The sequence below is a fragment of the Marmota flaviventris genome, chromosome 1, assembly GCF_047511675.1.
Source record: "Marmota flaviventris isolate mMarFla1 chromosome 1, mMarFla1.hap1, whole genome shotgun sequence".
Lineage (NCBI taxonomy): Eukaryota > Metazoa > Chordata > Mammalia > Rodentia > Sciuridae > Marmota > Marmota flaviventris.
In genome coordinates, this window is record NC_092498.1 from 144,073,666 (window position 1) to 144,099,142 (window position 25,477).

Sequence of the window (25,477 nt, forward strand, 5' to 3'; positions counted from 1 at the left end):
GAAAAAGGGCTTTGCAGATGTAGTTGAGGGGTTTTTTTGTTTTTGTTTTTGTTTTTTGGTACCAGGAATTGAACTCAGGGGCACTTGACCACTGAGCCCCATCCCCAGACCTATTCTGTATTTTATTTAGAGACAGGGTCTCACTGAGTTGCTCAGGGCCTCGCTTTGGTTGAGGCTGGCTTTGAACTCACAATCCTCCTGCCTCAGCCTCCCAAGCCACTGGGATGGCAGGCATGAGCCACTGCATCCAGACTAATTGAGGGTCTTGAGATGAGATCGTCCTGGATTTAAAGCATCCTCAGCCCAGTGGCAGGTGTGTCATCAGAGGTGAGGAGGGACATAGGGTGGACTCAGACTTCAGAGAGGAGGGACCACAAGAAGACAGACACGGGGCCTGGAGCCATGCAGTCACAAGCCAAGGAGCCCTGGGGTCCCAGAGGCTGGAAGAGGTGAGGGAGGGCCTTCCCCTAGAGCCTTCAGACAGCGTGGCTGTGCCCACGGCGTCATTTTGGGATTCCTGGCCTCCAGAACTGCCAGAGAACAATTTCTGTTATTTTAAGCTGCCTGGTTTCAGGTAATTTGTTATAGTAGCTCCAGGGAACCAGTGGGCCCCACCGTCCTTTCACTTAAAGACACAGAGACGGTATGGCTGCCACATGGCTGTGCGTGCTGTCTTTGGGGGCTTGGAGTGAAAAAAAATTAAAATTACAAAAGGTTTCTTAGTATGAAGGGTGTGTCCCTCCAGCCACACACCTGCTTCCTGGTCCCCTCCCAAATTCACAGGGCAGAGTCCCACCTTCTAGAACCCCTCATGATGACTCAATTTGGAGACTGGAATGGTCAGGTTAAAATGTGCTCATTAGGACTGCTCTAGCCACCATGGTGACGTGGCCACCATCCTGATGGGGCTTCTGTGAGCACGAGTTGAGGCTGAGATGAGGCAATGAGCCCACCACCCAGGCCACACCAAAGGTCACCCAGAAAGGAGGGGAGGGGAGGGGCATATGTGCCCTCGCGAGACGCAGGAGGATCCAACCTCCCAACCTCGACCCACGGAGGACTGTTCCTAAGTGCACGGGGGCCCTAGCTCACAGGAACGGGGAAAACAGGGCGGGGACTGCACCCCGTGCTCCTCTGTCCACCTGAGTGACAGCACTTGTCACACACTAGTTAGCACTTGGCTTCAAGACCATCCTGGGTGCTGATCACTCTCTAGTGGTCAGTCTCCCGAGAACTGACCCTCTCCTCCACCCTGCTCTGCACCCACGAGCTACCTGTGTGTGCCTGGCGCTCTGACCATGTCTCTGGTCTCTGGCTGGCTCAGCCTATGGGAGGCCGCAACAGGAAACAAGAAGTAGGAGGAAAACAGGACGGGGCAGGGGACTCCCATATCCTTCTGGGACTCCCATAACTCTGCTTCTGTCTTTGCACGACTGACTTCTTGTGTCTCTCATAGGGACATTTGTCACTAAATCAACGTCCACTCCGATGACACAGGACCCTCTCATTTTGAGATCCTTCATCACATGGACAAAGACTCTTCTTCCAAACAAGGTGACAGTCACAGGTGCCAGGGGCCAGGATGAGGAGGTATCTTTGGAAGGGACACCTTCTCCTGGTGCCTGCTGCAGCATTTTGCAAAGACAGATCTGCTCGGGCCCCTTGGGCACCTTGAGGTGGGAAGATCACGTGGTCCCATCTGTACCCTGGAATCAGCTAAGTATGTTCCTGGTAGTGACGTCTGTGTGCTGGTGCTAGGGCAGACACATGAGCTCCGTGCATCTGGGACTCAGGGAGGAAGAGATGGGTTCAAGGACACTACCTCTGAGCTGGTCTTGGAGAATGGGGACAGGGGTTGCTTCAGAAAGATACACAAATGGCCCAAAGTTCACAAATAGATGCTCAAGGACAGGAGTCAACAGAGACCTGCAAACCCAAACCACAGCAAGACATGGCTTTACCCCCACTAAGGTGGCCAGAATGGGAGGAGACCTAGTAAGAAGCCAGAAGAGATGGGGAAACGGGAACCTTCAAATGCCACTGATAGGGAGGTCACACGGTGCAGCTGCTGTGTGGCTCGGCGATGCCCCTCCCAGGAATACACCCCTGAGAAAAAAAGACATACTTGCACACAAACACTTGAAAGCTCATGGCAGTGTTATCCACAATAGCCACAGGTGGAAACAGCCCAGATGTCCATCAGCGGAGGATTGAGTGATGAAATACTCTTTATCCGCCCATGAGATATTATCCAGCAGGCCTCAGAGGGAAACACCAACTCACCTTGCTCAGGATGAACCTCGAAAGCAGGATGCTAAATGAAGGAAGCTGGTCACAAACCTATGCGGGGGGTTGGGCAGGATCTGCTCTACTTGGAGCTCTAAGCAGGGGGTGTGGTTTTGTGTCCAGTGTTGCCCAATTCCATTTGCATGAAATGTCCAGAGGGGGCAACTCCGGGGAGACAGAAAGTCTATCCGTGGTTGCCAGGGCCCGGAGGGAGGAGGAATTGGCCCGTGACAACTAAGGGTGCAGGTTTCCTCTGGGGGGAGGGGATACAGACATTTTAATATTGACAGTGATGGTGGTGGCTACAAAACTTGGCAAATATACTGAAGACCATTGAGTTGTACATGTTGAGTGGGTGAATTGCAGGGAGTGTGGATTGTACCTCGATAAAGCTGTCAACTACAATCAGAACCAAATCTCCAATTTTCTGTGTCCCCCGTGTCCTGCCTGCAAAATGGATCTGTTCCCAATATGCACATTCTACCACTGACCCTGCAGTGCTTAGTAAGGCTGTTTCTCCACCTCCCAAAGGGATCCCTAGTCTAGCCCTTATTCTCAGGGCTGTCTTAGAAATCCATGGTAAAGTACAATAAGAAAGGGACACAAAACCACATCCCCTGCTTAGCACTCCAAGTAGAACAGATCCCGCGCAACACACCCCCCCCGCCCCCGCCCCGCAGAGGTTGGAATCCGCGCCCCCTGCCGACTTCACCGAGGTATTGCGCTATCCCGGAGCTGCTTCAGAACCTGCGCCTGCGCAGAATGCAAGCACTCAGGCCCGCCGCTTAGGGGTGTGACCTCCTCCGGCAGGTCCGGCTTTGGCCACGCCCACTTCCGGGTGGGCGGGCCGAGAGCCGGGCCATGTGACTTTGTTCCGGCTTGCTCAAGATGGCAGCGCCCACAGCAGCAGCGTGAAAGTTGTTGTGGGCAGTCGCTATCCAGAGGTGCTGGAATCAGAACAGAGGAACCTTGTGCCATGTCGCGACTGATCGTGAAGAACCTCCCAAATGGGGTGAGGAGAGAGCCTGGTGTTGGGAATCTGAAAATGGGACCCTTTAAGCCCTTTATCCCCGCCTAGCACAGAACCCAGCCCTTGGTAGGCTCCTAGGGAAATCGTGCCTGATTAGCGAGTGAAGAAGCGGGTGGATGGTTGTGGTGATGTTTCTGGCGGCGGTGTACCCAAGTGGGTCGTCGTTCCTGTTTCGTTGTCTTTTCTTGGATAGAGAGCACCCACACCACCGGTGTGGCCAGAAAAGCATGCCCCAAATACCAAGCCAGCCTTTTGGATGGTGTGAGAGTGTCTTCTGAACTCCTGCCTCCATCCTCGGGTGTCTCTTTCTCTAGGCAGAGAATGTTAGGAACCATTTTGTTTTTATTGTGTGGTTTTTCTTTTTTTTAAGTTTTGTTTTTTTCTCTTTGTCATGCCACACAATTTAAAAAATCAAAACTGGACTGTGGTATGTAAAATGAGAAGCAAAATCTTTTTGCTACATCCTATTCTCCGTCTCTCTGAGAGTACCCATCTTCAAGTGGTTTGTTTTTAGAAGGATTCCCCAAAGGCTTCTCACATACCCAGCTACTTTGCTCAACCCTATAGTTTATCCCAGGAACTATCTGCTGATTCCCTCTACTATGAAAGATGAGGACTTTACATAATCGATTCTTCTAAATATTCTTGTTTTTAACTATCCTGCTCTTTACCTGAAGTGGTATACTTTTAAGATATGTATTACTGATCCATCTATCAGCTTTTTGATGGTACCAGGGATTGAACTCATGGGCACTCGACCACTGAACCCATCCCCAGCCCTATTTTGTATTTCGTTTAGAGACAGGGTCCCACTGAGTTGCCTAGCGCCTCACTGAATTGCTGAGGCTAGCTTTGAACTCTGGATCCTCCTGCCTCAGCCTTCCATGCCGCTGGGATTACAGGTGTGTGCTGGCTCCCAGCCATCCATCAGCTCTAAACAGTATCTCCTGATGCTTCACTTAGTTGGATGAGAGTTTCAGCTTGGCCACCCTTCTTTTCCCTCCTAGTTTCATTTTGCATCTCAGTGTGGCTTCCTCTCATATTGTTCATCTTTTTATTCTAATTTGTTACATGTGACAGCAGAATGCATTACAATTCATATTACACATATAGAGCACAATTTTTTACATCTCTGGTTGTATACAAAGTATATTCACATCATTGATGTCTTCGTACCTGTATTTTATATAATGATGTCCATCGCATTCCACCATCATTTCTAAGCCCATGCCCCCTCCCACCCCTTTGCCCTATCTGGAGTTCATCTAATCCTCCCATGCTCCTCCTGCCTACTCCACTATGAATCAGCCGCCTTATATCAGAGAAAATATTTGGCTTTTTTTTTTTTTTTTGGTATTGGCTAACTTCACTTAGCATGATATTCTCCAACTCCATCCATATTCCTGTAAATGCCATGATTTTATTCTCTTTTATTGCTGGGTAATATTCCATTGCGTATATGTAACACATTTTCTCTATCTGTTCATCTGTTGAAGGGCATCTAGGTTGGGTCCACAGTTTAGCTATTGTGAATTGTGCTGCTATAAACATTGATGTGGCTGTGTCCCTGTAGTATGATGTTTTTAAGTTCTTTGGGTGTAGACCAAGGAGTGGGATAGCTGGGTCAAATAGTGGTTCCATTCCAAGTTTTCCGGAATGTCCACACTGCTTTCCATATTGGCTGCACCAATTTGCAGTTCCACCAGCAATGTATGAGAATGCCTTTTCCCCCACATCCTCACCAACACTTATTGTTGTTTGTATTCTTAATAGCAGCCATTCTGACTGGAGCGAAATGAAGTCTTAGAGTAGTTTTGATTTGCATTTCTCTAATTGCTAGAGATGTTTTCATCGTTCATCTTGCCCAATGAATGAAAGAATTAACAAGCATTAACAATAGTAGTGAGCCCTCGGAGAGTTTACTGTGTGCCAGGCGCTGTTCAGATGTGTTAGGTGAAGTAATTCATTTACTCCTCACACAACCCTGCAAGTCGGCTTCTATACCCATTTTAAAAGTGAAGAAATCAGGGCACATCAAGGTAAAGTTATCGGCCTGAAGTCACTTACGTGTGATAACTTATACAACAGTGACAGAATTGAGGCTTCTGTCTGGAATGAGAGTTCTGAACACTGCACCTCCCGTCTCGCTTAGCATGATTGCGTGCCCTTGTCTTAATTATCTTCCAACAGATAAACATTGGGTCCTGAGTACTTCTGGGGTTGCTGCCAGTGTAGACCGAAGTGGACAAGACTTGGTCCCTGCTTTCATGGAGTTTGCAGGGGAAACAGATCAAGATGCAGGGATTGAAGTGTGAGCCGGTGCTGCGGGAGCACAGGGGGCTTTGGTTACTGACCCGCAGGGTCAGCAGGGCTGCTATCCTTGCAGAGGCTGCAGGGTCTCAGAGAGGCTTCCTGTGGGAGGTGGCAGAGGAGCGCCCTGAGAGTGACGGGGCGCTCCGCGGTCCCACCGCAGCAGAATGATGGGTCAGACCTCAGCGATGTGTCCCCGTGCAGTGGGGGAGCGAGTTCACTTTTGTAATCTGAGCTGACAGAGCTCTCGATTCTGTAGACCTTGGGCAGGTCATTTATCCTCTGAGGATCCCATTTTCTCCTCTCTAAAATGTGCATAAAAGTCCCTAACTTGGTGATTGTGAGATTTGGATGAGCTCGGAGTTATTATCCAGCTCCTCTGGAGATTTCTTCCTGCTGGGCAGCCAACACCTATGGGTTCCTCTTATTTCAAAGCTTGTTTGGTTGTTTGTGGCTGCCCCGGTTTCCCTTGGTCCCGCTACCAGCCACACGAATCTCCTCTGCTGGGAAAAGTTGCTGAGCTGTGAGGGTGGTCCTGGGGCCATGGGGATTGTGGGACCAAGTTCTGTCACATTTCCATGGCTGCCATAACAGGTGGCCACACTTCCTGAGGTGATCCAGTGCGTATTGATTCCCACAGTTTTGGAGGTCAGAGATCTTAAGGTGTCAGCAGGGCTGCCATCCTTCGGAGGCTGCAGGGGAGAATCTGTTCCTTCACTTTTTCAGCTTCTGGAGGCTGCCTGCCCCGCGTGGCTCCAGGCCACACCCTTCAACTTCAGTCTGCAGAGTGCTGCAGAGCATCTTCCGGTTTCTCTCCCTCTGTTTTTCATTACATCTCCTTCTCTGATTCTGATCTTCCTGATTACTTAGGACCTGGGTAATGCAGGGTCCTCTCCCCATCTCAGGGTTCCTAATCGAATCACATGGAAAATCCTGTGTGCCATGGCTGGTGTGTAACCAGTGTCTGGGGGACTAGGGTGCGGGCATCCTTGGGGAGGCTATAAACAACAGAGCGTGCATACTCCATCTGGAGCTCCTTCTGCCCAGCCTTTTGAAGTGGCTACTGGGCAGCGGCATGACCATGATTCTGTCCTTGGTCCTAACCTTGTAGCAGACACTCAGCACCGAGACATCCTGTGGCCCTCTTGAGTCTCATTTCTTTACCAGTGAAGTGAGGAGGGCTTGCCTGAGGGCATAGCTCAAGTGTCAGAGCAGGGACTATTGGGAGTCGCCCAGGCTCCAAAGAACTTCCCCATCCCCCTCCCAGAAGAGCCGTCCAATGGTGAGTCCTGCTGGCTCACATGATCCTTACCCACCAATCAGACTAGCCCTGCAGGCTCACATGATCCTTACCCACCAATCAGACTAGCCCTGCTGGCTCACATGATCCTTACCCACCAATCAGAAAGCACCCCATGCCAACTGTCAAACCCTTCAACCGTTAAACTGTCATAACTGTCAAACCACCCCCGTTTCTATAAATATGCAGAGCTGTTCCTCAGTAAACGGGCATTTTCTCTGACGACGAGCCTTGTTCGTTCTTTTATTGTTGTGGAAACCCAGGGGGGGGAATTCCTCCCTGCTCGAGGGCCCCCTCTCTCAAGGCTTGCCATCCTTGTCCTCTCTTTCGAGCGCTGCTGCTACTCACACAACACCGGCTCTTCAGTAGGTGAGTTCCCCTATCGGGATCCAACTTCAGACGGGCTATGCAGGGGCTTTGACCGTGATCGTCTGGCAAACCTCTGACACCCAGTCTGGAGGAGAGAAAGCACCTCACCACGACCTTCATGGTCACAGTGGAACTGTTCCACACTCTGGAACCCGGTTCATGAGCGGGAGGTCCTGAGGGGTGGTAGAACAGGCACTCCCCTCCCTCCCTCTCCCCCACCTCTCTCTTCTCTCTCCCTCAATAACCACCCTTGTATGAGGGCCTCTTCTTCCCTCTCTGCAGACTCCCCCTTATTAAATTCTGCACACAAGATTGGCCTTACTGTCAATTAGACAATCAAAGTCAATGGCCCCCAGGAGGATCCCTGGATCCCGCAATTCTCAGAGATCTGTTTAACTTCTGCGAGCGCTCGAAAAAGTGGAAGGAGTTCCCCTATGTTGAGGCTTTTTCTCTTCTTCGTTCTCACCCTGACCTGTCTGGCAGATGAACCCCCTCCCTACCGACCGCCCCCATCGGCTCCGTCCAGCCCCTCAGGTGCTTCCCCTGACTTGGCTGACACCTTTAGTCCCCCCAAACTAGTCCCACAAACCATGGCCCCCTTAAGAGAGGTTGCTGGACCTGAGGGCATTATCTGGGTACATGTCCCATTCTCTATGAATGACCTCACGCTACTCAAGCAAAGGTTGGGCTCATTCACCACAGAAGAGAGTTTCACTGGGTCCTCCAGGCTTATAGCCTCACTTATATGTTATTGGTTAATACTCTCCTTCTTGAGAAATGTACCAGAGTCTGGGAACTTGCCAGAGCCCATGCTGATGAAACTCACTGAGTTAATCCCAATCACCCTCTGGAGCCACTTGCTGCCCCAGATCAAACTCCCAACTGGGATTATACACAAGCTGGCATACAGAGTAGGGACCGATTCTAAGCTCGAACAAGGCCCTGCCACCCCCCCAGACTGAGAAATTTCAGATGCTTGCCCAGGCCCTGCAGGGTGCTTCCTTGGGTCACTGCCCATCACTGGAATCCCCCACCCCCCGAGCCTGCTTCAAGTGTGGCAAGGAGAGACATTGGGCCAGGGCATGCCCCGCACCATGCACTCCACGTATCCCATGCCCTAAATGTCAACAACAAGGTCATTGGGGCTCTGACTGTCCTAGATCCTGTAGGAAGCCTATGGCCAGGGAACCCTCCGACCTTCTGGCCATGGCAATCGAAGATTGATGGAGCCTTGGGTCCTTGTCCCCGGCCGTAACGATCAATAGACAGGAACCCAAGGTGCAGATTCAGGTGGATAGGTGCAAGGTTGACTTTCTCTTTGACACCAGGGCTACCTTCTCAGTCCTGACAGAATTCTGGGGGCAAACAGTGCCGTCCACCTCTCCTATTGTCAGGGTAGGAGGAAAGACCATCTATCCAAGAAAGACTCCCCTATTACTCTGTTCCATAGACAACTTCCCATTCTTTCAGACGTTTCTAGTTATGCCCCAATGTCCATTTCCTTTGCTCGGCCGAGATATTCTCTCTAAATGCCCTGGCCCAATGTCTCTCCTTGCCACACTTGAACAACAACATCAACAACAATCAACATCCGGGCTCCTGGCATCAGTCAGGCCCCAGAATTGGCCTGTTCATTTTTTCTGGCCCTTTTGGCAGAAGACTGGCCATTCTCTCTCCACTTGTAAGGCTGACATGAAATACCATACTAACCTGGTTGACCCGATTGTATGGGATACCCACACCCCCTCCACCATTTCCTGCCCACCAGTTAACGTTCATCTCAAAGATCCTAACACCTTCCCCAATCAGGCTCAATACCCCCTGTCCACAAAAGCTCTTCTGGGACTACTACCTATTATTCAGGAACTTCTTAGCAAGGGGTACCTCCGTCCTGCTCATTCCCCTTACAATACTCCCATACTAGTGGTAAAAAAGCCCAACGGGTCCTATCACTTAGTTCAGGACCTACAACTCATCAACACCTCTGTTAGGCCCATACATCCTTTGGTTCCCAACCCATACACCCTGCTGTCTCAGATCCCCCATACTGCCACCCACTTGGTCATAGATTTAAAGGATGCTTTCTTCTCCATTCCCCTTGCCCCCGAATCACAAGATCTTTTTGCCTTTACCTGGACAGATCCCACCACCAGACATTCTCGACAACTAACCTGGACTGTCCTTCCTCAGGGATTTTGAGATAGTCCACACCTCTTTGGACAAACCTTGGCCTCCGACCTCCAATCTTTTCACCCCCAGTGCCCTGAATCCACCTTCTTGCAATATCGTCCAGCAAATCTCTTTGCCCACCTGCGAGGAGGAAAACACCTCACCACAGCCTTTAAGGCTACGGTGGCCCTCAGGGAGTCCTTCTTTGGGCAGATTCCTAAAGTCCTAGTCCTCTCACCTTTAAGACTTGGCCGCTAGAGAGATGCTTACCCTCCCCTTCCTCTCTCTTGCCCTGCCTCTCCCCTCTTTCCAGCCCTGGGAGTATTCAGCCTCTCCAGGAAGGGTCCTGAAAAGCCTTGGCCAAGGTCTCCCATGGCTCTGGCTCCATCCAGGATGAGAGCTTCCACTGTCAGGATTCGATGACAACCAATCTGTGCAGCTCGAACCTGACACTTAGGCACTCCTGATTTTTTTGGCTCTAGCGGGGACGCCGCTTTTGCCAATAAATCAGTTTCCTCCTTCTCTGCATCCTCTTCCCTTCTCCTTACATGGGTAATGTGTCCTCTCTGCTGGTCGACTGTCCCCTACAATGTGTCTTGGATCAAATATAGCACCCAGGCCTGGCCCACTCATCGCTTAGACAACCAAAGTAGATGGCCCCTTTTTGGGTCCCTGGATCCCTCCATTCTAAGGGATCTCTATAATTACTGTGAGCATTCAAGATTCTTCTAGCCCTTCCAAAGGGCGCTCAATAGATGACACAGTTCTCCTACTTTCTTGGCCTTAAAGGGATATCGGGCCTCTCCACAAAAGGCCCAAATAGCATGTAAAGAGGTCACATATCTCTCAAGGGAAAAAGGCCATTATAGTAGACAGAAAACAGCTTATTGTATCTATACCTACACCAAAGACCAAAGATGACAGTCACTTCCTCCTTCCAGGGTTCTATCCCTCCTTGTCTCTCCTTGAAAATCATTCCATCTGTTTTCAGTCCTGCTCTCCATTAAACCCTGCCTCCCTCCTCCCATCTTCTCCCTCACATGAAGGGGTTAAAGTGGCAGGGTATGCTGTCGTTTCCCTGTCATCCATCACAGAGGCAAAACCTCTCCCACCCAATACCACCAGCCAACAAGCTGAACTCATAGGTGCCACAAGGGCATGCGAGCTAGCAGAGGGAAAAACCCTCTCCCTATATACAGATCTCCCATGCAGCCATTTGGAAGAAAGGGGGCTATTGACCAAGAGGGACGGCAGTCATTAATTCCACACTTATTTCTGGCCTACTACGAGCCTCCAAGCTGCCTTCCCACCTGGGAATAATCCATTGCAAGGCCCACCAAACTGACTCCTCCCTTACTACTATGGGGAATTCCAAGGCCAATCAAGCGGCTCCATCAGCCGCCCTACAGAGCTTCACCTCCTCTCCGCTACTCTTCGTTACCACCGGGGATCGGCCCAAAGATCCCCACCAACTCTTCCAGTTTCTTCACTCTCTATTCCATTCTAGTCCACAGAGTCTCACTACTTTCTTTCACTCCTTTTTCACCCTTTCCCCACGCGATAAGACCCTCCTACAACAGATCGCTTCCACTTATCAGATCTGCCAGAAAACCAATACCAATATTCCATTAAAACCCAAACCTTTCCCTTCTCATCAGGCCCACGGTCATATACTTTTTCGGGATGAGTTGAAGCCTTTCCCACTTCTAACAAGCGGGCCTCTACGGTAGTTGATCTGTTGCTTACTCACATAATGCCCCGTTTCGGGATGCCCACTTCTATCCAATCAGACAATGGCCCAGAATTCACCTCGCAGATAACTCAGGGACTGGCTCATGCACCATCACTCCCTTGGCATTTCCATTGCCCTTACCGCCCCCAGGCTTCTGGAAAGGTTGAAAGGACCAATGGGTCCCTTAAAGAGACCCTCACCAAGCTCACCATGGAATTAAGCCTGGACTTGGCAAAAATGCTCCCCTTGGCTTTATTGCGCATTAGGGCCTTACCAAAGAAGCCTTCTAATCTCTCACCTTTCGAAGTCATGTATGTCCGTCCCCTCATTCCTCCCGGATTGCCTACAGAACCCCTATCCATCTCCGAAACTTATGCCCTGCCCCTCCTCTTCCATCTGTGCTCTGAACTCTGGCGCTATCAAGACTGGCTCCTTCCCGACCCTAGTATCTCTCAAAACCCTACCTCCTTAACACCTGGTCAACTTGTTTACTATTGCCCACCAGGGGAAAAGCCCCCTTTAAAACCAAAATGGAAGGGCCCTGCTCAGGTGATTATGTGCACTCCCTTGGCGGCCAAACTCAAGCTGTCTAATAACCAGCTTACCCCGTGGATTCACATTTCCAGGCTTAAGCCCAGCGTTCCTACACCTTCTTCAGAAGAGCCAATGATCGTCATCTGTTATTAAGTACTCTTGTCATCCCGCCCCATAGATTCCCTCAAGCTCCACCTCTCCTGTGTCTCCGTTCTTAGCCCAATACCTAATGTTCCCCTCATTTCTGGCCCCTCTTGGGTCCTCTCTTCTCCCTATGTCTGGAGATTCAAAGCAAGTGACCCTCCAGCCAGACCCCCTTCTCCTCCTTACTACAGACCGCACCACCACCACCACCACCACTTGCTTGGATCTGGCCGGTAGTGGGACCGTTGTGTGTTGTCCTTCTGACAAACCACTTAGGTGTCCGGAGCATGGTGACCCCTGGATAAGTGTGAACTACCTTTATCATAAGAGAGCACTTTACCAATTGCCTTCTGGGCCTAAGGAGGAACATGTATGTTTTGTTTACCGTCCCAGTTTTATAAGAATTTCAAGTATCAGTATTTAAAGTTGAGGTGTTTCACATACAACCTGGAGAGATCTGACTGCTGTCAAAGGGAAATGTGGTAACAGTGGGCCACCGTCCTCCCTTGGCCACCTTCGTTCAGAGCTTGGGAGAAGCTGCCTTCTTTATTACAAAGCCCGTGCTTTCTTGGTGTGACTGGGGAAAGCTGGGAACAGTGATAAGTGAGAGAAACAAGCTGGTTTGGCAAGCTGAGATATTTCGAGAAAGGTAAAGAGAGAAGCAAGCTGGTTTCAGAGACACCCAGGTAGGAGAGAGTTTGAAGAGCAGCCTTAATAGAGAGGGGAGGGAGCTAGATTGGACTAGGAATGAAGAGTGGAATTGAGGGTGTTAGGTGCAGGTCAGGCTGGTCTGCAGGGCATGCCAAACAAAGTTACCTGCAGGATGACCTGGCTTCTCAAACTCTGTGACTGGTTCTTTATCACCTGTTTGCTTCAAGCCCAAATGCCCAATCCCCCGCTCAAGGCTGAACACTTAATCCCCCTTGTGCCAACAAGGCAGCTTGCAGACCCAGAGACCCCATTAGATCTGGGCTATAAAAACTCCCTGTGCCTGTTCCTTCCCTTTATCATAAAGTTCATTCAGACTCAGGTGGGTAAAAAATTTCTAATCCAGCTTTTAACCAGCTTCTCCTCAGGAACTACCAACTCCTGGCTACTGATGGTACCTCCAGTCCAGACCTATGCCTAATGGATTGACATCATCATGGATCTGTGGTGGCAAGGAACCTTCCTTGATCTGGTTCCTGAAGTTATACCAGTCCTCTCTGCCCTCCTGAGGAGTCTCCTTACTTCCCTGCTCTCTGATTCTCTCACACCACCCCATCTCAGCAGGAAACAGCCAGAATGAGTCAATGTCCACTCTCATTTAATAACAAAGACAGGGGGGAATGTTGGGAGTTGCCCTGGCTCCAAAGAACTTCCCCAACCCTAGAAGAGTTGTCCAATGGTGAGCCCTGCTGGCTCACATGATCCTTACCCATCAATTAGAAAGTACCCCATGCCAACTGTAAAACCCTTCAACCTTTAAACTCATATCTGTCAAACCACCCCCGGCTCTATAAATATGCAGAGCTGTTCCTCAATAAACGGGCATTTTCATCGACGACAAGCCTTGTTCGTTCTTTCAGGGACCTGGCCTGACTGGCACAGCACACTGCCACCTCCTCATCTCTGGTTGCCCCTAGAGTCCTGGAGCCCCGGGTTTCTAGCCATTTGTCCCTTTGCTGAAGGACTCACCAGCTCCTCCCACCTTCTGTTCCAGATGAAGGAGGAGCGGTTCAGGCAGCTCTTCACCGCCTTCGGCACGCTGACCGACTGCAGCCTCAAATTCACCAAAGATGGCAAGTTCCGCAAGTTTGGCTTCATCGGTTTCAGGTCCGAGGAGGAGGCGCAGACCGCGCTGAACCACTTCAACAAGAGTTTTATCGACACGTCCCGGATCACAGTGAGTGAGCCCCTGCCTGCCTGTCCAGAGTGTCACCCACCGCTCCACCTGTCAGCAACACTTGGGTCCCAAGGCTGTCCTTTTTAGGCCCTGAGGCCCTTGGTCTACCTCAGTGGTTCCCGCTCTTCTGTGTGTAAGACTCTCCCGGGAGCCAGTCAGACTGCTGCTGGGCCCGCCCCAGGATCTGGCTCGGTGCGGGAGTCACGGGGAAGAACAGGCCTTCTGGAGCCTTGGTGGCACCTGTGCTGCCAGCCAGGAGGGCACTTGAGCCACAGGTGTGCGTTCTTCACTGCCCGACAGCAGGCGCTCAGGAGCCACCAGTCCCTGTCCTCAGGAGCGCTGGCAGATGCACATGCTGAGTTCAGGCGGTCAGTGGGTCAGGGACCCTGGGAGAACTGAGCAGCACTCACTCTGGCGAGGGAGGGGTCAGGAAAGTTTCCTGGAGGAGGAGGTCCCACAAGGGTCACCCACAGGTGTTCATTGACATGATAAAACGTCCCCAGCCCTTTGCTGAGAAGGAAGAAGCCACGATGGAGCAGCATAGAGCCCCAGGCGATGCACGGCCTCACCTCTCGCTCTGTGTGGTGTGGGCGTGGTGGCCTGCGGGTCACCAGGCACTGGTGGTTCATCTTTGGTGACAGGAGTTGGAGTCACAGCCTTTTGACCTTCAACATAGACTTAAGGGACTGCTGTGGAAGTCCTCACAGCCAGGATGTGACCAAATGGCAGGCTCTTTCTTTGGGGAGGGTGGTGGGTGACCAGAGCGTCCTTAACTGTCCCGAGCCTGGAGCAAACATGCCCAGAGACCAAGGCAGCCCGAGCAGCCCTCACAAGGCTCCCTCACAAGGCTGGAGTTGTCACTCCAGGCTCCCAGCAGGACCGGCCCTCACCAGGGTCACCTCTGAGAGTGCGTTGGAGGCTTTGGTCTGGAGAGGTCTGGCTCAGGCTTCATCCTCAGCACGCTCCTGGCCCCGGGGCCCCCCCGTCTCCCGTTACCTGGGAGGTTCTCCCAGACCAGCGGAGCTTGCCTCTTGGGCACCAGTGATCCTAGGAGCACAGGCGTCCCCTGCACCCGCCCTTGCTGATCACTGGCCTACATCATCTCATTCCATCCTCAGAGCCACCACTTTGCATGGATGGTCCCGAGTCCCCAGTCTCTGTCCCTGAGGGCCTGGGTCACCTGGGGCAAGTTGCTTCACATCTCTGTGCTCCAGTTTTCTGGTCTTGAATTAGGGAGAGTTGTGGCTTCATTGTCCACTGTCCGGAGGCTCAGCGTGTCCACGGTCCTTGTGGGGCAATCGGGTGCTGCATGGAACTCCCCAGTAGACGGTAGCTAGTGTGGTGCCTTTGCGGAGGACAAAGCCAAGGCGGGGTGGTAGTCCTCTGCTTCCGCTCTACTAGTGGCAGCTGCCTGTCTGTAAAGCCCAGGTTCCCAGGTGCTGAAGAGCAGAACACTCAGGACTGTGGCTGTCACAGCAGTGTGACAATCGCCCTTTCTCATGCAGGTAGAGTTCTGCAAGTCCTTTGGGGACCCAACAAAGCCCCGAGCCTGGAGCAAACATGCCCAGAGACCAAGGCAGCCCGAGCAGCCCTCACAAGGCTCCGTCCCCCCGGAAATTAAGAAGGTATGCAGGTGACCGCGCCAGTACCAGGCCTGTGTGGGCAGGCAGTGGCTCTGGAGGGGTCTGCAGTTCCATTTGCCCTCCCCCTCCCGTGTGGCCCTCATCCTCTGCCTCTGTTTTTAGGATGACAAGAGGAAAAAGGCCCCACGTGAACTGGAGCAGGTGAGTCTGTCCTGTTGACCGAAAGGGCAGGGGCAGCCGGTCGGAGGGGTGCAGGCTGGTCCAGAAAGCAGAGCCCACACCTTGAGTGTCCTGCCGGGTTCCTGTGGACTCGGGGTCCACTAGAGATGAGGAGGATGCTCGCTCTGCCGGGAGTTCACAGGACCAAGCCCCCCTGAGTCCTCTCTGCCTCTTCTCTTGTGTCCCTGTTGCCCGCCTCCTGTGCCCCCAGCTGAAGGAAGACACCGAGTTCCAGGAGTTCCTGTCGGTTCACCAGAAGCGGACACTGGTGGCCACTTGGGCAAATGATGCCCTGGACACTGAGCTCCCAAAAGGGAAGAGAAAGCCGAGCAGTGACTACCTGAACTTTGACTCCGATTCTGGGCAGGAGAGTGAGGAGGAGGCTGCCAAGGAGGAGCCGGGAGGTGAGGCTTGGGCACTGCGCCTGTGCACCTGTGTCCCTCAGCTGCAGCCCTGTGGGCCACCGACACCTGCTGGCAAGCACTGGGTGCCCCTCCCTCAGACACCAGGCCTGGGGCGTCCAGACACAACTCAGGAGCTTTCTAGTGGGGGGATGAGGTCACTTGCAGGCAGGTCTGCCGTGACTGGTCCTGGTAACTGGCTTATCAGTAGTGTTCACCAAGTGCATGCTGCGTGCTGGGCTCTGGGGACATGGCACTGAGCCGCAGACAGGAACTGTCAGCTGTCATTGTGGTGAGAGGAGAGCAGTAAACAGATGATCACCCGGGGACACATTATGGGGTCATAGCCGCTATGGAGAGGAAGCAGGAGAGCTTGGGAGGAAATTGCCAGGGAAGGCCTTGCGGGGTGGGTGAGTCTTTGTCCTCTCAGGAGTGCTGGGGCAGTTGGTGGCTAGTGACCGGCTGCAGCACGGGGTGGCAGCTCTGGTTGGGGGTCAGTCGGGCTGGCTGAGGGCAGAGGATATGTACGTAGCGTCACCTGTGTGCCTGGCAGGGTTTCTGTGCTAAGCTGGGATCTGGAGGACTTGTGGGACGTGGTGGGACATGTAGCCAGGGGCAGAGAGGGGGTCGCAGACCAGGGCACAGCATCACAGGGGCTCAGGACAGGGGAGCGCGCAGCTGCAGGGCAGAGTGGCTCTGAGCACTGGAGCAGGGAGGGTGGGGCTCCATCCTCAGCGTCCAGAACTCACGGGTGGGGGTGTGAGGCTAGAAGGACAGTTGTGTCCGCCGAGCAGGCACACTCCTCCTTCCCGGCTGTCTCTGTAGCACCTCTCAAGAGCTAGCATCTCACCAGGTGTCCCCTGTAAGCCGTTCACACCTGTGTGCTTCCCACAGGGTAGCAGATAGCAGGTGAAGAAGCCAGGGGCCCAGCACTGGAGCTGAGCCGGGGTGAGGTCCTAATGTTTGGGGTGTTTGCTGCCTAAGTAGATGATGGAGCGTGGCTCCCACTGGGGTTATGTGGGTGGCCCTATGAGATGATGGGTGTGTGCCCTAAAGGGTTCACTGTAGAAATGGTTCTGCTGTGTAAGTGCTTTCTGTGACACGTGAAGCTCCTTAGTGTACTTGACACAATCAGGAAGGTGACTGATGACCAGGAGGGGCCATCCAGGGGAGAGTTTGGTGGTGGCAGGGAGGCATGAAGCTGTGTGTGTGGTGCGGGAGCTTCGTCCTCTCATGGTGCCCATCAGAGGGTTTATTGGGGCAGTGGGCACCAGGGCCCTGATTGTGGTCAGGCCATCCCCCAGGTTTCCAGCCCTGTGCTGCCCAAGTCTCTCTGGCTGCTCAGGAAGGTGACCTCCTCCCCACCCCCTGCCCTCTCAGCAGAACAAGGCCTGGAAGCTAAGGTGGCTGCCCAGCAGGGACTGTCAGACATGGAGTATCTGAAGTCCAAGGTGGTGGCAGCCGAGTCCTCTTCCTCAGAGGAGGAGGAAAGCGAGGACGAAGCCGTAAACTGTGATGGAGGCAGCGAGGAAGAGGAGTCCCCTGCTGCCCCCGACCAGCCGGAGCGAGGGAGCCCAGGGGCCCTGCCTGGGAGGGGGAGGCCGCAGGAGCCCGGAGCCCAGGTACGTGCCTGCAGGAGGGACAGTGGGGGTTGTGTGCCTGGCTGGGAGTGTGATGCGGAGGAGAGCCCAGCAGCCCGCCACGCATTCCCCCATCCTCTGGGCTCATTGCCTGCTACACGGGAGGGGTGGCCTGCTGGGGCTCTGGGCCCAAGTGAGGTGGTGACGGCTGGGTTACTTGGTGTTCAGTCACAAGGTGGGCAGGTGTGGGTGGGCTCCTCGTTGATGGACAAACCTGCTGTCACTGGATGCCATCACAGTCGCTCTCCGGCAGTCTCCTGCCTTCATTTTATAGATAAGAAAACTGAGGCCCAGAGAAGGGAAGTGGCAGGTCAGGCCCCAGGCCTGGGTCTGCCAGGCTCTGAGGTTGAGTTTATAAAGGTGGACGAGACCCTTGAGGACGGCCACCTTGTCTCCCACCCAGAGTCCACTCCTCCAGACACAGAGTTTAGACGTGCGTGCGTCCCAGTCCCTTCAGTGGAAGCTCCATCAAGAGGAAGGGGCTCCGACTGTCGCCTCCTCTTCCCCTTGCTCTTCTCCGCCCTCCTTTCTAATGCCCACCCTGTCCCTGTCCAGGGAGGTCAGAGGGTGAGGGGTTCAGCTCTCAGCTCTGACCCTGTGTGACTGCTGGGCCCAAGGGTGTTGCAGCTCCACAGGCCTCTCTGATCCTCATCTGGAAGGGACCTCCTCTCAGCGCCCGTGTCCATCACCGGGCAAGTGGACATGAGTGGTAGCAAGGTCTCTGCCCCTGGGCTCCTCCCATCTCCCCGGCCACGGTGCCCTGAGCCTTGGCTGCAGCCCTCAGAGGCAAATGGAGACCCCACAGCCGCCACCTGCACCTCTGCCCGGACCCTGAGCCCGTGGCAGGCACAGATGCGGCACTCTCGTGCTACCCCGTAGCCTCCACTCCTAGAGCTGCCATGTCCCAGTCTGTCCCCTGCCACCGCTGCCCCAGGGAATCCACTGTGGCTGTTTCTCTTTGTTCAGACAGAGAAACCAGCAAACCAGAAGGAACCCACCACGGCCCACACCGTGAAGCTACGGGGAGCCCCGTTCAGTGTCACAGAGGTAGGTGCTCTGAGGACAGGAAGATAACCTGTGGGTGCAGACTAGGGTGGGTGGGGAGCTTCTGTTGCCTGAGGCCATTAGGTCGAGAGCGAGAAGGAATTGGGCCCGTCTTGGGCATCCTCCAGGAAGGAAACAAGATGGCTGCCTAGAGCTTAAAAAAAAAAAAAAAAAACCGCTAGGGGAGCTTGGGCCAGGGGAAGGCCAAGTGGTCAGTGTGGTCTCTGTTGGGAGCGCTCACCCTGCTCCTGTAGGGGCAGCCGTCTCAGACACAGGTGAGGGCATAGTTATTGCTGCAGCCCTGCTCAACACTATTTCCAGAAACAGGCCGCAGGCCAGACACAGCATGGGCTGTAGCTAGCCGGCTCTAGGTCTGCGCCAGCAGAGGCGCCTGTCTTCATTTCCCTCCTGTGACGGTCAGAGAAGCTCACTAAAGGAAATTCTAAAGGACACAGCTACGTGACTAGAACCTGAAAGTCACCTACAACTGGGATGACCACGTGGGTTACCGTCCACACTGACCTGTGAGCTGGGGTGTAGCCAGGTGGGGTGCCAGGGTGCAGGTAAGGTTACTGCAGGTCTAAGGACTAGAGCTGGAGGTGCCAACTGTCCTTGGCACAGTGGGCAACCCTGCTCAGCATTCCTGTGTCCCACTCAGTGGCAACCACTGGTACTTTGGGGACAAGCCTTCTTAGATGTTTTTTCCTGTGCACTGACACTGGTCTGGTTTCTCATTCCCATTTTGGTTTGCAGCGTCCCTGAAGCAGGACCACGCTTGCTGCCCACCACTTTTTGTGTAGTCTTCCTTACTCAGGAGATGTTTTGATACACTTCCCTGATCTCCTAAAGTGGACATGGGAGCTACTTACAATTTTGTGCTGTTAGAAATACTGAAGCAATTACTTGTGATTAGGGTCAGTTTGGGGGGGGTTTGGGGGGTACCAAGATTGAACCCCAAGGCGCGTAACCACTGAGCCACATTCTCATCCCTTTTTAACTTTTGAGACAGAGTCTCACTAAGTCACTCAGGCTGGCTTTGAACTTGTGATCCTCCTACCTCAGTCTCCAGAGGCACTGGGATTACTGGCCTGCCCACTGTGCCTGGCCTAGTTAACTTTTTTTGAAGAAAAAATGAACCCTTGCCCTACTCCTCCTGATAAAATCAGGTTCAGATACATCAAGGATTTGAGCTGAAAAAGTTTCTTTCTAAGCAATTTGTAAAGTTTCGTGGGAAAAAAGAAAAAAAAATGGGTTGATTACCTACCCACCAGCCCAGAGCTCTGGAAGGCAGCAGCTGTCGTGAAGTCACAGTGGTTCATAGCCTAACAGAGGCAGGAGTCTGGTGTCTCTAATTTACAGAGAGATTTTTATGAAGGATTTATGACCCAACAGAAAAATAACACAAAGAACAGAAGGTTTTCAAGAACAAGAACTCAGGTGGCCAGTGCACATGTTTGGATTCTGTCATGATTATCAAAAAACAAAATCAAAACTGGAGTTCACATTTTTCACTTGCCAAAATGGTACGCATCGTTCATGTTTGGCAGTAAACATTTTCTTGCCTTTTAGAGGGCCACGTGGAGCTGCCCGGCAACATTACGGACATCCAGGCCTTTGCGGAGCTGGTGCCTGGCCAGGGCTTTGCCCCCAGATGAATCCCGGCACACCAGAGCCTGGATGCAGGAACGTTCTTGCAGCCTTCCTGTTATTATTTATAACTCAGTGTGTTGATTTGCAGTCACTGATAAGAACAAAAACCCAAATCAACCCTGAAGCTCCATTTCTGGGGAAGTGATGTGTCTGTGGTTTTGGAGGGGAGTGGTCTACCCCTGCACAACATCTGGCCTTGGTCAGAGGTGCTCTTGATGGGAACATCTGTGGGGGGCTGCTGGCCTCTAGTGAACAGAGACCAGGTGAGGTGTGCTGTGTAAGCCCTGCCAGACACAGGACATCCCCCACAACAAAGAGTCACTAGCCCAAATGACACCAGTGCCAGGTTAAACTTGGGTTAACTCACGGGGACACGTGAAAATGGTGTAAGATGACTTATCACAGAAAAGAACATGATGACAGGGGAGACCCCCAAGGTGTCGCGGCCAGTAGAAAAGCCCAGGTGTGGAGCAGGACATGGCTTCATCCCCAGAGGAACCTAGCTGTGTGTGACCCACCATGCTGGCTTTCGTCTGGGCAGGGGAAAGTTTGGAAAGAATCTGGTAATTGCAAACTTGGATGCAGTAACGTGAAAGCTCAGAACTTGGCTGGGCTTCTTCCACTGCCCTGGAGCACCCGGATGTGTCCTTATGTCTTTCTGTCACCTTGTAGAGCAAGCTACATCAGGGCGGGGCCTCAAGGGCTTACCCCAGTACCCAGTTGGGAAATGGATCTGCGGCTTTTGTTTTGCAGAAGGAGCCAGGAATAGTGAGCTGGCCTTGGAATTAGGAACCAGTTTGGTTTCCTGATTTGTACTTTTTAGTATTTGTTAGAATTTCACACCCTGAATGTTCACATATTTTTAAAAATCTGTTTAAATCTCACACATGTCCAGAGAAGGGAGTAGTTAAGAATTGGGGGCCTCCCTGCAATGGAACTTTAGGTTTGTCACTGTGATTAACCTAGACAAATATCCAGGCTTTAAAGAGAAGTAAGAAAAGCCAAATTTAACCCCAAGTATTTAAAAAAACAAAAACCAAAAAACAACTCCTTAGGAACAAAGACCAGATGTAATGCCTTAAAACGCTGCTGCCAATATTACTATTTTATAATTACATTATTTGTTCTTCTTTAGTTTTTATTTCCCAGTTTTTCTTACTTATGGTGGAGGAGAGATGAGTGTGACTTAAAGGAAGGAGAAAAACCATGATCACTTCGTTATCTTTTCTGGTCCAACAGTTTGCTCCTTATCTCTTTATCGGGTTGCATGGTTTCTTGGGGGACTGATAAGAGGCAAAACTTGTCCTTGCAGAAAAATGTCCTGGAATTCCTGGCGCCCCTGAAACCAGTGGCCATTCGAATAGTGAGAAATGCGCACGGGAACAAGACAGGTAAGGCCTGGGAGCTGGGAGGATGTGCGGGGGAGGGCTGGCCACATAGTTGGGGATGTCCCAAGGCAGCCTTGTCCCTTCTCCGCGTTGGGGTCCTCAGTTCTGTGGATGTGGCTAACTGGTCAAGACGCGGATCTGTGTCATCCTTGCCTCTGGCAGCCTGACTTATACTGTCAGAATTCTCTCCTCCACTGTTCTAGTAGGTTCCCCTGTTCTGTTCAGGTAGATGCCCGCAGGTCTGGGTTTGCTGGGCTAAGTCCATGGGCGGCTCTGCGGGCGGGCAGTGCTCTACCTCTCTGCACATGCGTGGTGTTGCCCCAGACCACATCTCCCCAGGTGTCTGCTCCGGGCTGTGAGCCTCCTCCCTTGGCCTTGGAGACCTGGGTCTGGCTGCCTGGAGGCAGTGAGCATGGCTGGAAGGAAGGTGGATCTGGGAGAGCTGGGCACCTGCCCAACCCAGTGGCCAGCTAGGCCAGAAAGCCGTAGGAGACCAGTGGCAGAATAGCCACATCTCAGAGAACCATACTAAGGCTCTGTGGCCACTGGGTGTCTGGACCCTGGGGTTGGGAGTGTCTTGGCAGGAAGAGGCCACCTGGGCAGAGTGGTCAGGTCTGGCCGAGCTGGCACCCAAGGAGAAAGGTGCTCCTGCGTCGGGGTGGTCCAGTGCCCTTGCTGTGTCGGGTCTTGTCCCTCCCCTGCTCTCCCGCCCAGCTCACCAGGATGATGGTTCAGGCAGCTGTTACTCCTGGAGATAAGCAGAGGGCAGTGTGAAGGGGGGGACAGAGCCCCTGCCCAGGTTCACAGCCCAGCCAGCCACTTAGGAGCCCTGTGACCTGGGACAGGAACTCAGCCTCCTTTCCTCGTCTGCATAAGGGGTCAGACCTGTCCTGCAGTTTGGAGGGGTCAGGGTCAGCCCCGGACGGTGTGAGCACTGGGCATGCTCGGAGTGCAGCTGTTGGTGTTGGTCCTGGTGGCGGGGCCACTGGTTCATGGCGCCTCAGAGACCAGGCAGGGAGCCAGGAGGAAGGTACCTGCCTTGATGGGGCTCGGGGACAGCATCTTGGAGGCCCTGGCGCTGGAGAGAGCCAGTACCTGAGTATGACGCTGTTGAGGGCAGCAAACGTGTGGGGGCGGAAGCTGGGCCGGGCCCTGGGGCTGCAGTAAGTTGGGGAGCCTGGGCCCAGTGGAGGCTCGGGGCTTAGGATAGCCTCAGGTTTAGAAAGGCCCGCTGGCCAGTGCAGGGAGGGCCGCAGGCAGCTGGAGGCAGTGGAGGCTTTTGCTTGTGTGGGCTGGTGGGGGAGGCTGGGGGAGATTGTGGTGGTGTAGACGGGGTGCTGTTTGGCGGCTTCACGGGTCGAGGCCCAGTGAGGTTGAGGATGTGGAGGCCTCTGCACCTGCTTGTTTCTGTGTAGTCACGGCCTCTGGAGCTGCAGGCAGGGTGCTATGGAGGTGACCCTCCAGTGCTGGGCTGGGTCACAGCGGCCATCGTGAGCATTTCTTCTCTGCTCTGCAGAACATGGTCAGGGAAGGGGTGAGGCTGGGAGGGAGGCAGAAGGGGCCTGGTTTTTGCACCTTCACCCACAATGCCAGGCGGGTGCTGAGTGCTCCTCCAAAGGGTGGCCAGGTGGGGGGTCAGCCTGTGCCGTGGCGGCTCCCACTTTCTGCACCTAGCCAGGTGCCCACGTTCTCTGACTCCGAGCATTGTCAGGGCTGCCAGTAACCTTGTCGTGGTCCTCTCTCAGGGTACGTCTTCGTGGATTTCAGCAGCGAAGAGGAGGTGAAGAGAGCCCTGAAGTGCAACCGGGAGTACATGGGTAAGGAGGTGCGGCGCTGCATCCTGGGCTCCCTGGCTCCTGCGTGGGCCCTGGCTTAGGTACTTGTGCTGAGCGTCCCCTCCTGCCACACGCTCTGGGCACCGAGGGTCCAGCAGCAAACAGACAGGCTGCAGAGAGGCAGGCGGTGCTAGAGCAGGTGATGGGCACATGGCCCTGGGACAGCGTTGGGCAGGCAGGTACAAGGTGAGGGCCAGGGAGGAGGAGGCAGGTCTTCCCCAGGGTGGCCGCCGGGCCTCAGGGGCACGTGCAGCCTGGGGTGAGCAGCAGGCCTGCCTAGGGCGCAGGGTTGGTGGAGGTGCAGCAGGTGCGCCGTTCCTGAGCTGGGACATGGTCCTCAACCCATCTGTGGCATGGATGCCTACCGGGGCAAGTGTGTGGGGAAGGCAGGGGTCCCCAGGAGTCCTGCCAGCGAGTCAGGCAGAAGGTATTGACTGAGTGCTGGGGTGCAGGCAGAGGCAGGCGACCCCTGAGCCCTTGGAAGGCATGCGAACAGGTAATCGTCCAGGGTGACTGTCACAGCAGCCTTTCTCAAGACAGAGCAGCCAGTAGTGCCTGAGAGTAGGCCAGAGCCCAGAGCATGTGTCCCTGTGGCTCCCGAGAGCCAAAGCCACGTAGCAGGCCACACAGGGCCCCAGAGTATGCTGTTGGCCATGGCCCTCCTCAGCCAGAGCGTCTGGCAGGCAGCAGTGAGAGGCCTGGGTCACCAGCCAGTCCTCTGGCAAGGTCTGGGCCTCCCTGGAGCCCTGAACCCTCCGCCTGTGCAGGTGGACGCTACATCGAGGTGTTCAGGGAGAAGCAAGTCCCCACAACCAAGGGGCCCCTACAGAAGAGCACACAGCCCTGGCAAGGCCGGACACTAGGGGAGAATGAAGAGGAGGAGGACCTGGCCGACTCTGGAAGACTTTTTGTGCGTAACCTGCCCTACACGAGCACCGAGGAGGACCTGGAGAAGCTCTTCTCCACCTACGGTAGGACCTGCTCCTGGGTAGCCCCCGGCCCTGGGCAGCCCCCTCCACTTCCCTCTAGCTCTTAGCCTTGGGCAGTGGCCCCAGCTGGGGTCTCCTCATCTTAGAACAGTGCTTGCTGTCCCTCCCTGCTGCAGATGCAGTAGCATCTTTTGCTCTCTGAACTTGAACTTGGATTTTTTCTCCTTTATTTTCTTTTTAATGGTTCTGGGGATTGGACCAAGGGGCGTTGTACCACTGAGCTGCATCCCAATCCTTTTCATTTTTTATTTTGAAACGGGGTCTTGGTAAGTCAATGAGGCTGGCCTTGATCCTCCTGCCTCAGCCTCCCAAGCCGCTGGGATTACAGGCACAGCCACGATGCCCGCAGAGCTGGGATTCTCACTCTCTCTCCAAGCACCGAGCTGGAGAGATGAAGGCATTTTCCTGGGCTTCCTTGGCTGCTCAGTGTTGGGATCCAGCGGCCGCACAGCCCCCAGTACCCGCAGTACTCCTCTGCCTGGGAAGGCTGTGCTTTCTCGTCTTCAATCCAAACCGAACTTCAGAGAGGAGGCCACAGCCAGGGCCCTTTGTTCTTGCCTCAGTCGTTACTTCTTGGACTGGGAACTTGCAGGCCTGTAGTTGTGCTCGGCCACATGGGGCTGGGGCTGGAGGTGCTGTCCGAGCCCCTGTCTCTTGGGAGGCTGGCCTGGACGTGGAGCATCAGAGACAGCGTGACGTCCACAGAGGTCCCACACGGGACCTGAAGGTCTGGCCATGCTGTCCTGCTCCCCAGGTCCTCCCACACAGGCTGGTGCCCTGGCTACACAGCAGTGCTAAACAGGACAGGAAGGGGATTGTCCATAGGAACCAAATTTAAAAAAAAAAAACATCGAAATGCAGGCCCCTAAATTGAGAGCGTCCATAGGCTCCAAGTGCCCATTTGGAAAGAGGAAGACCTACAGAGGGGACGCAGTCACACCCTGGTGTTCAGAGTGTCCACTGCAGACA

At 53.7% G+C, this 25,477-nt stretch overlaps 1 protein-coding gene across 3 annotated transcripts in view; it reads left to right on the plus strand.

Moving 5' to 3' along the window:
• The first annotated feature begins 3,163 nt into the window (after positions 1-3,163).
• LOC114081778 (probable RNA-binding protein 19) overlaps positions 3,164-25,477 on the plus strand; it is a 95,049-nt gene continuing 72,735 nt past the window's right edge. The window contains exons 1-10 of one of the 3 annotated variants that reach the window (XM_071616988.1): positions 3,164-3,298; positions 13,577-13,759; positions 15,265-15,384; positions 15,505-15,543; positions 15,773-15,965; positions 17,343-17,584; positions 18,569-18,649; positions 21,609-21,687; positions 23,430-23,501; positions 24,287-24,490. In XM_071616988.1, coding sequence (XP_071473089.1) covers positions 3,263-3,298; positions 13,577-13,759; positions 15,265-15,384; positions 15,505-15,543; positions 15,773-15,965; positions 17,343-17,584; positions 18,569-18,649; positions 21,609-21,687; positions 23,430-23,501; positions 24,287-24,490 — 1,249 coding nt within the window. In that variant the 5' untranslated portion in view covers positions 3,164-3,262. Of the gene's footprint in view, positions 3,383-13,576; positions 13,760-15,264; positions 15,385-15,504; positions 15,544-15,772; positions 15,966-17,342; positions 17,585-18,568; positions 18,650-21,608; positions 21,688-23,429; positions 23,502-24,286; positions 24,491-25,477 lie in introns of all 3 variants that reach the window. The other 2 variants (XM_071616990.1, XM_071616991.1) reach the window with 2 other exon arrangements.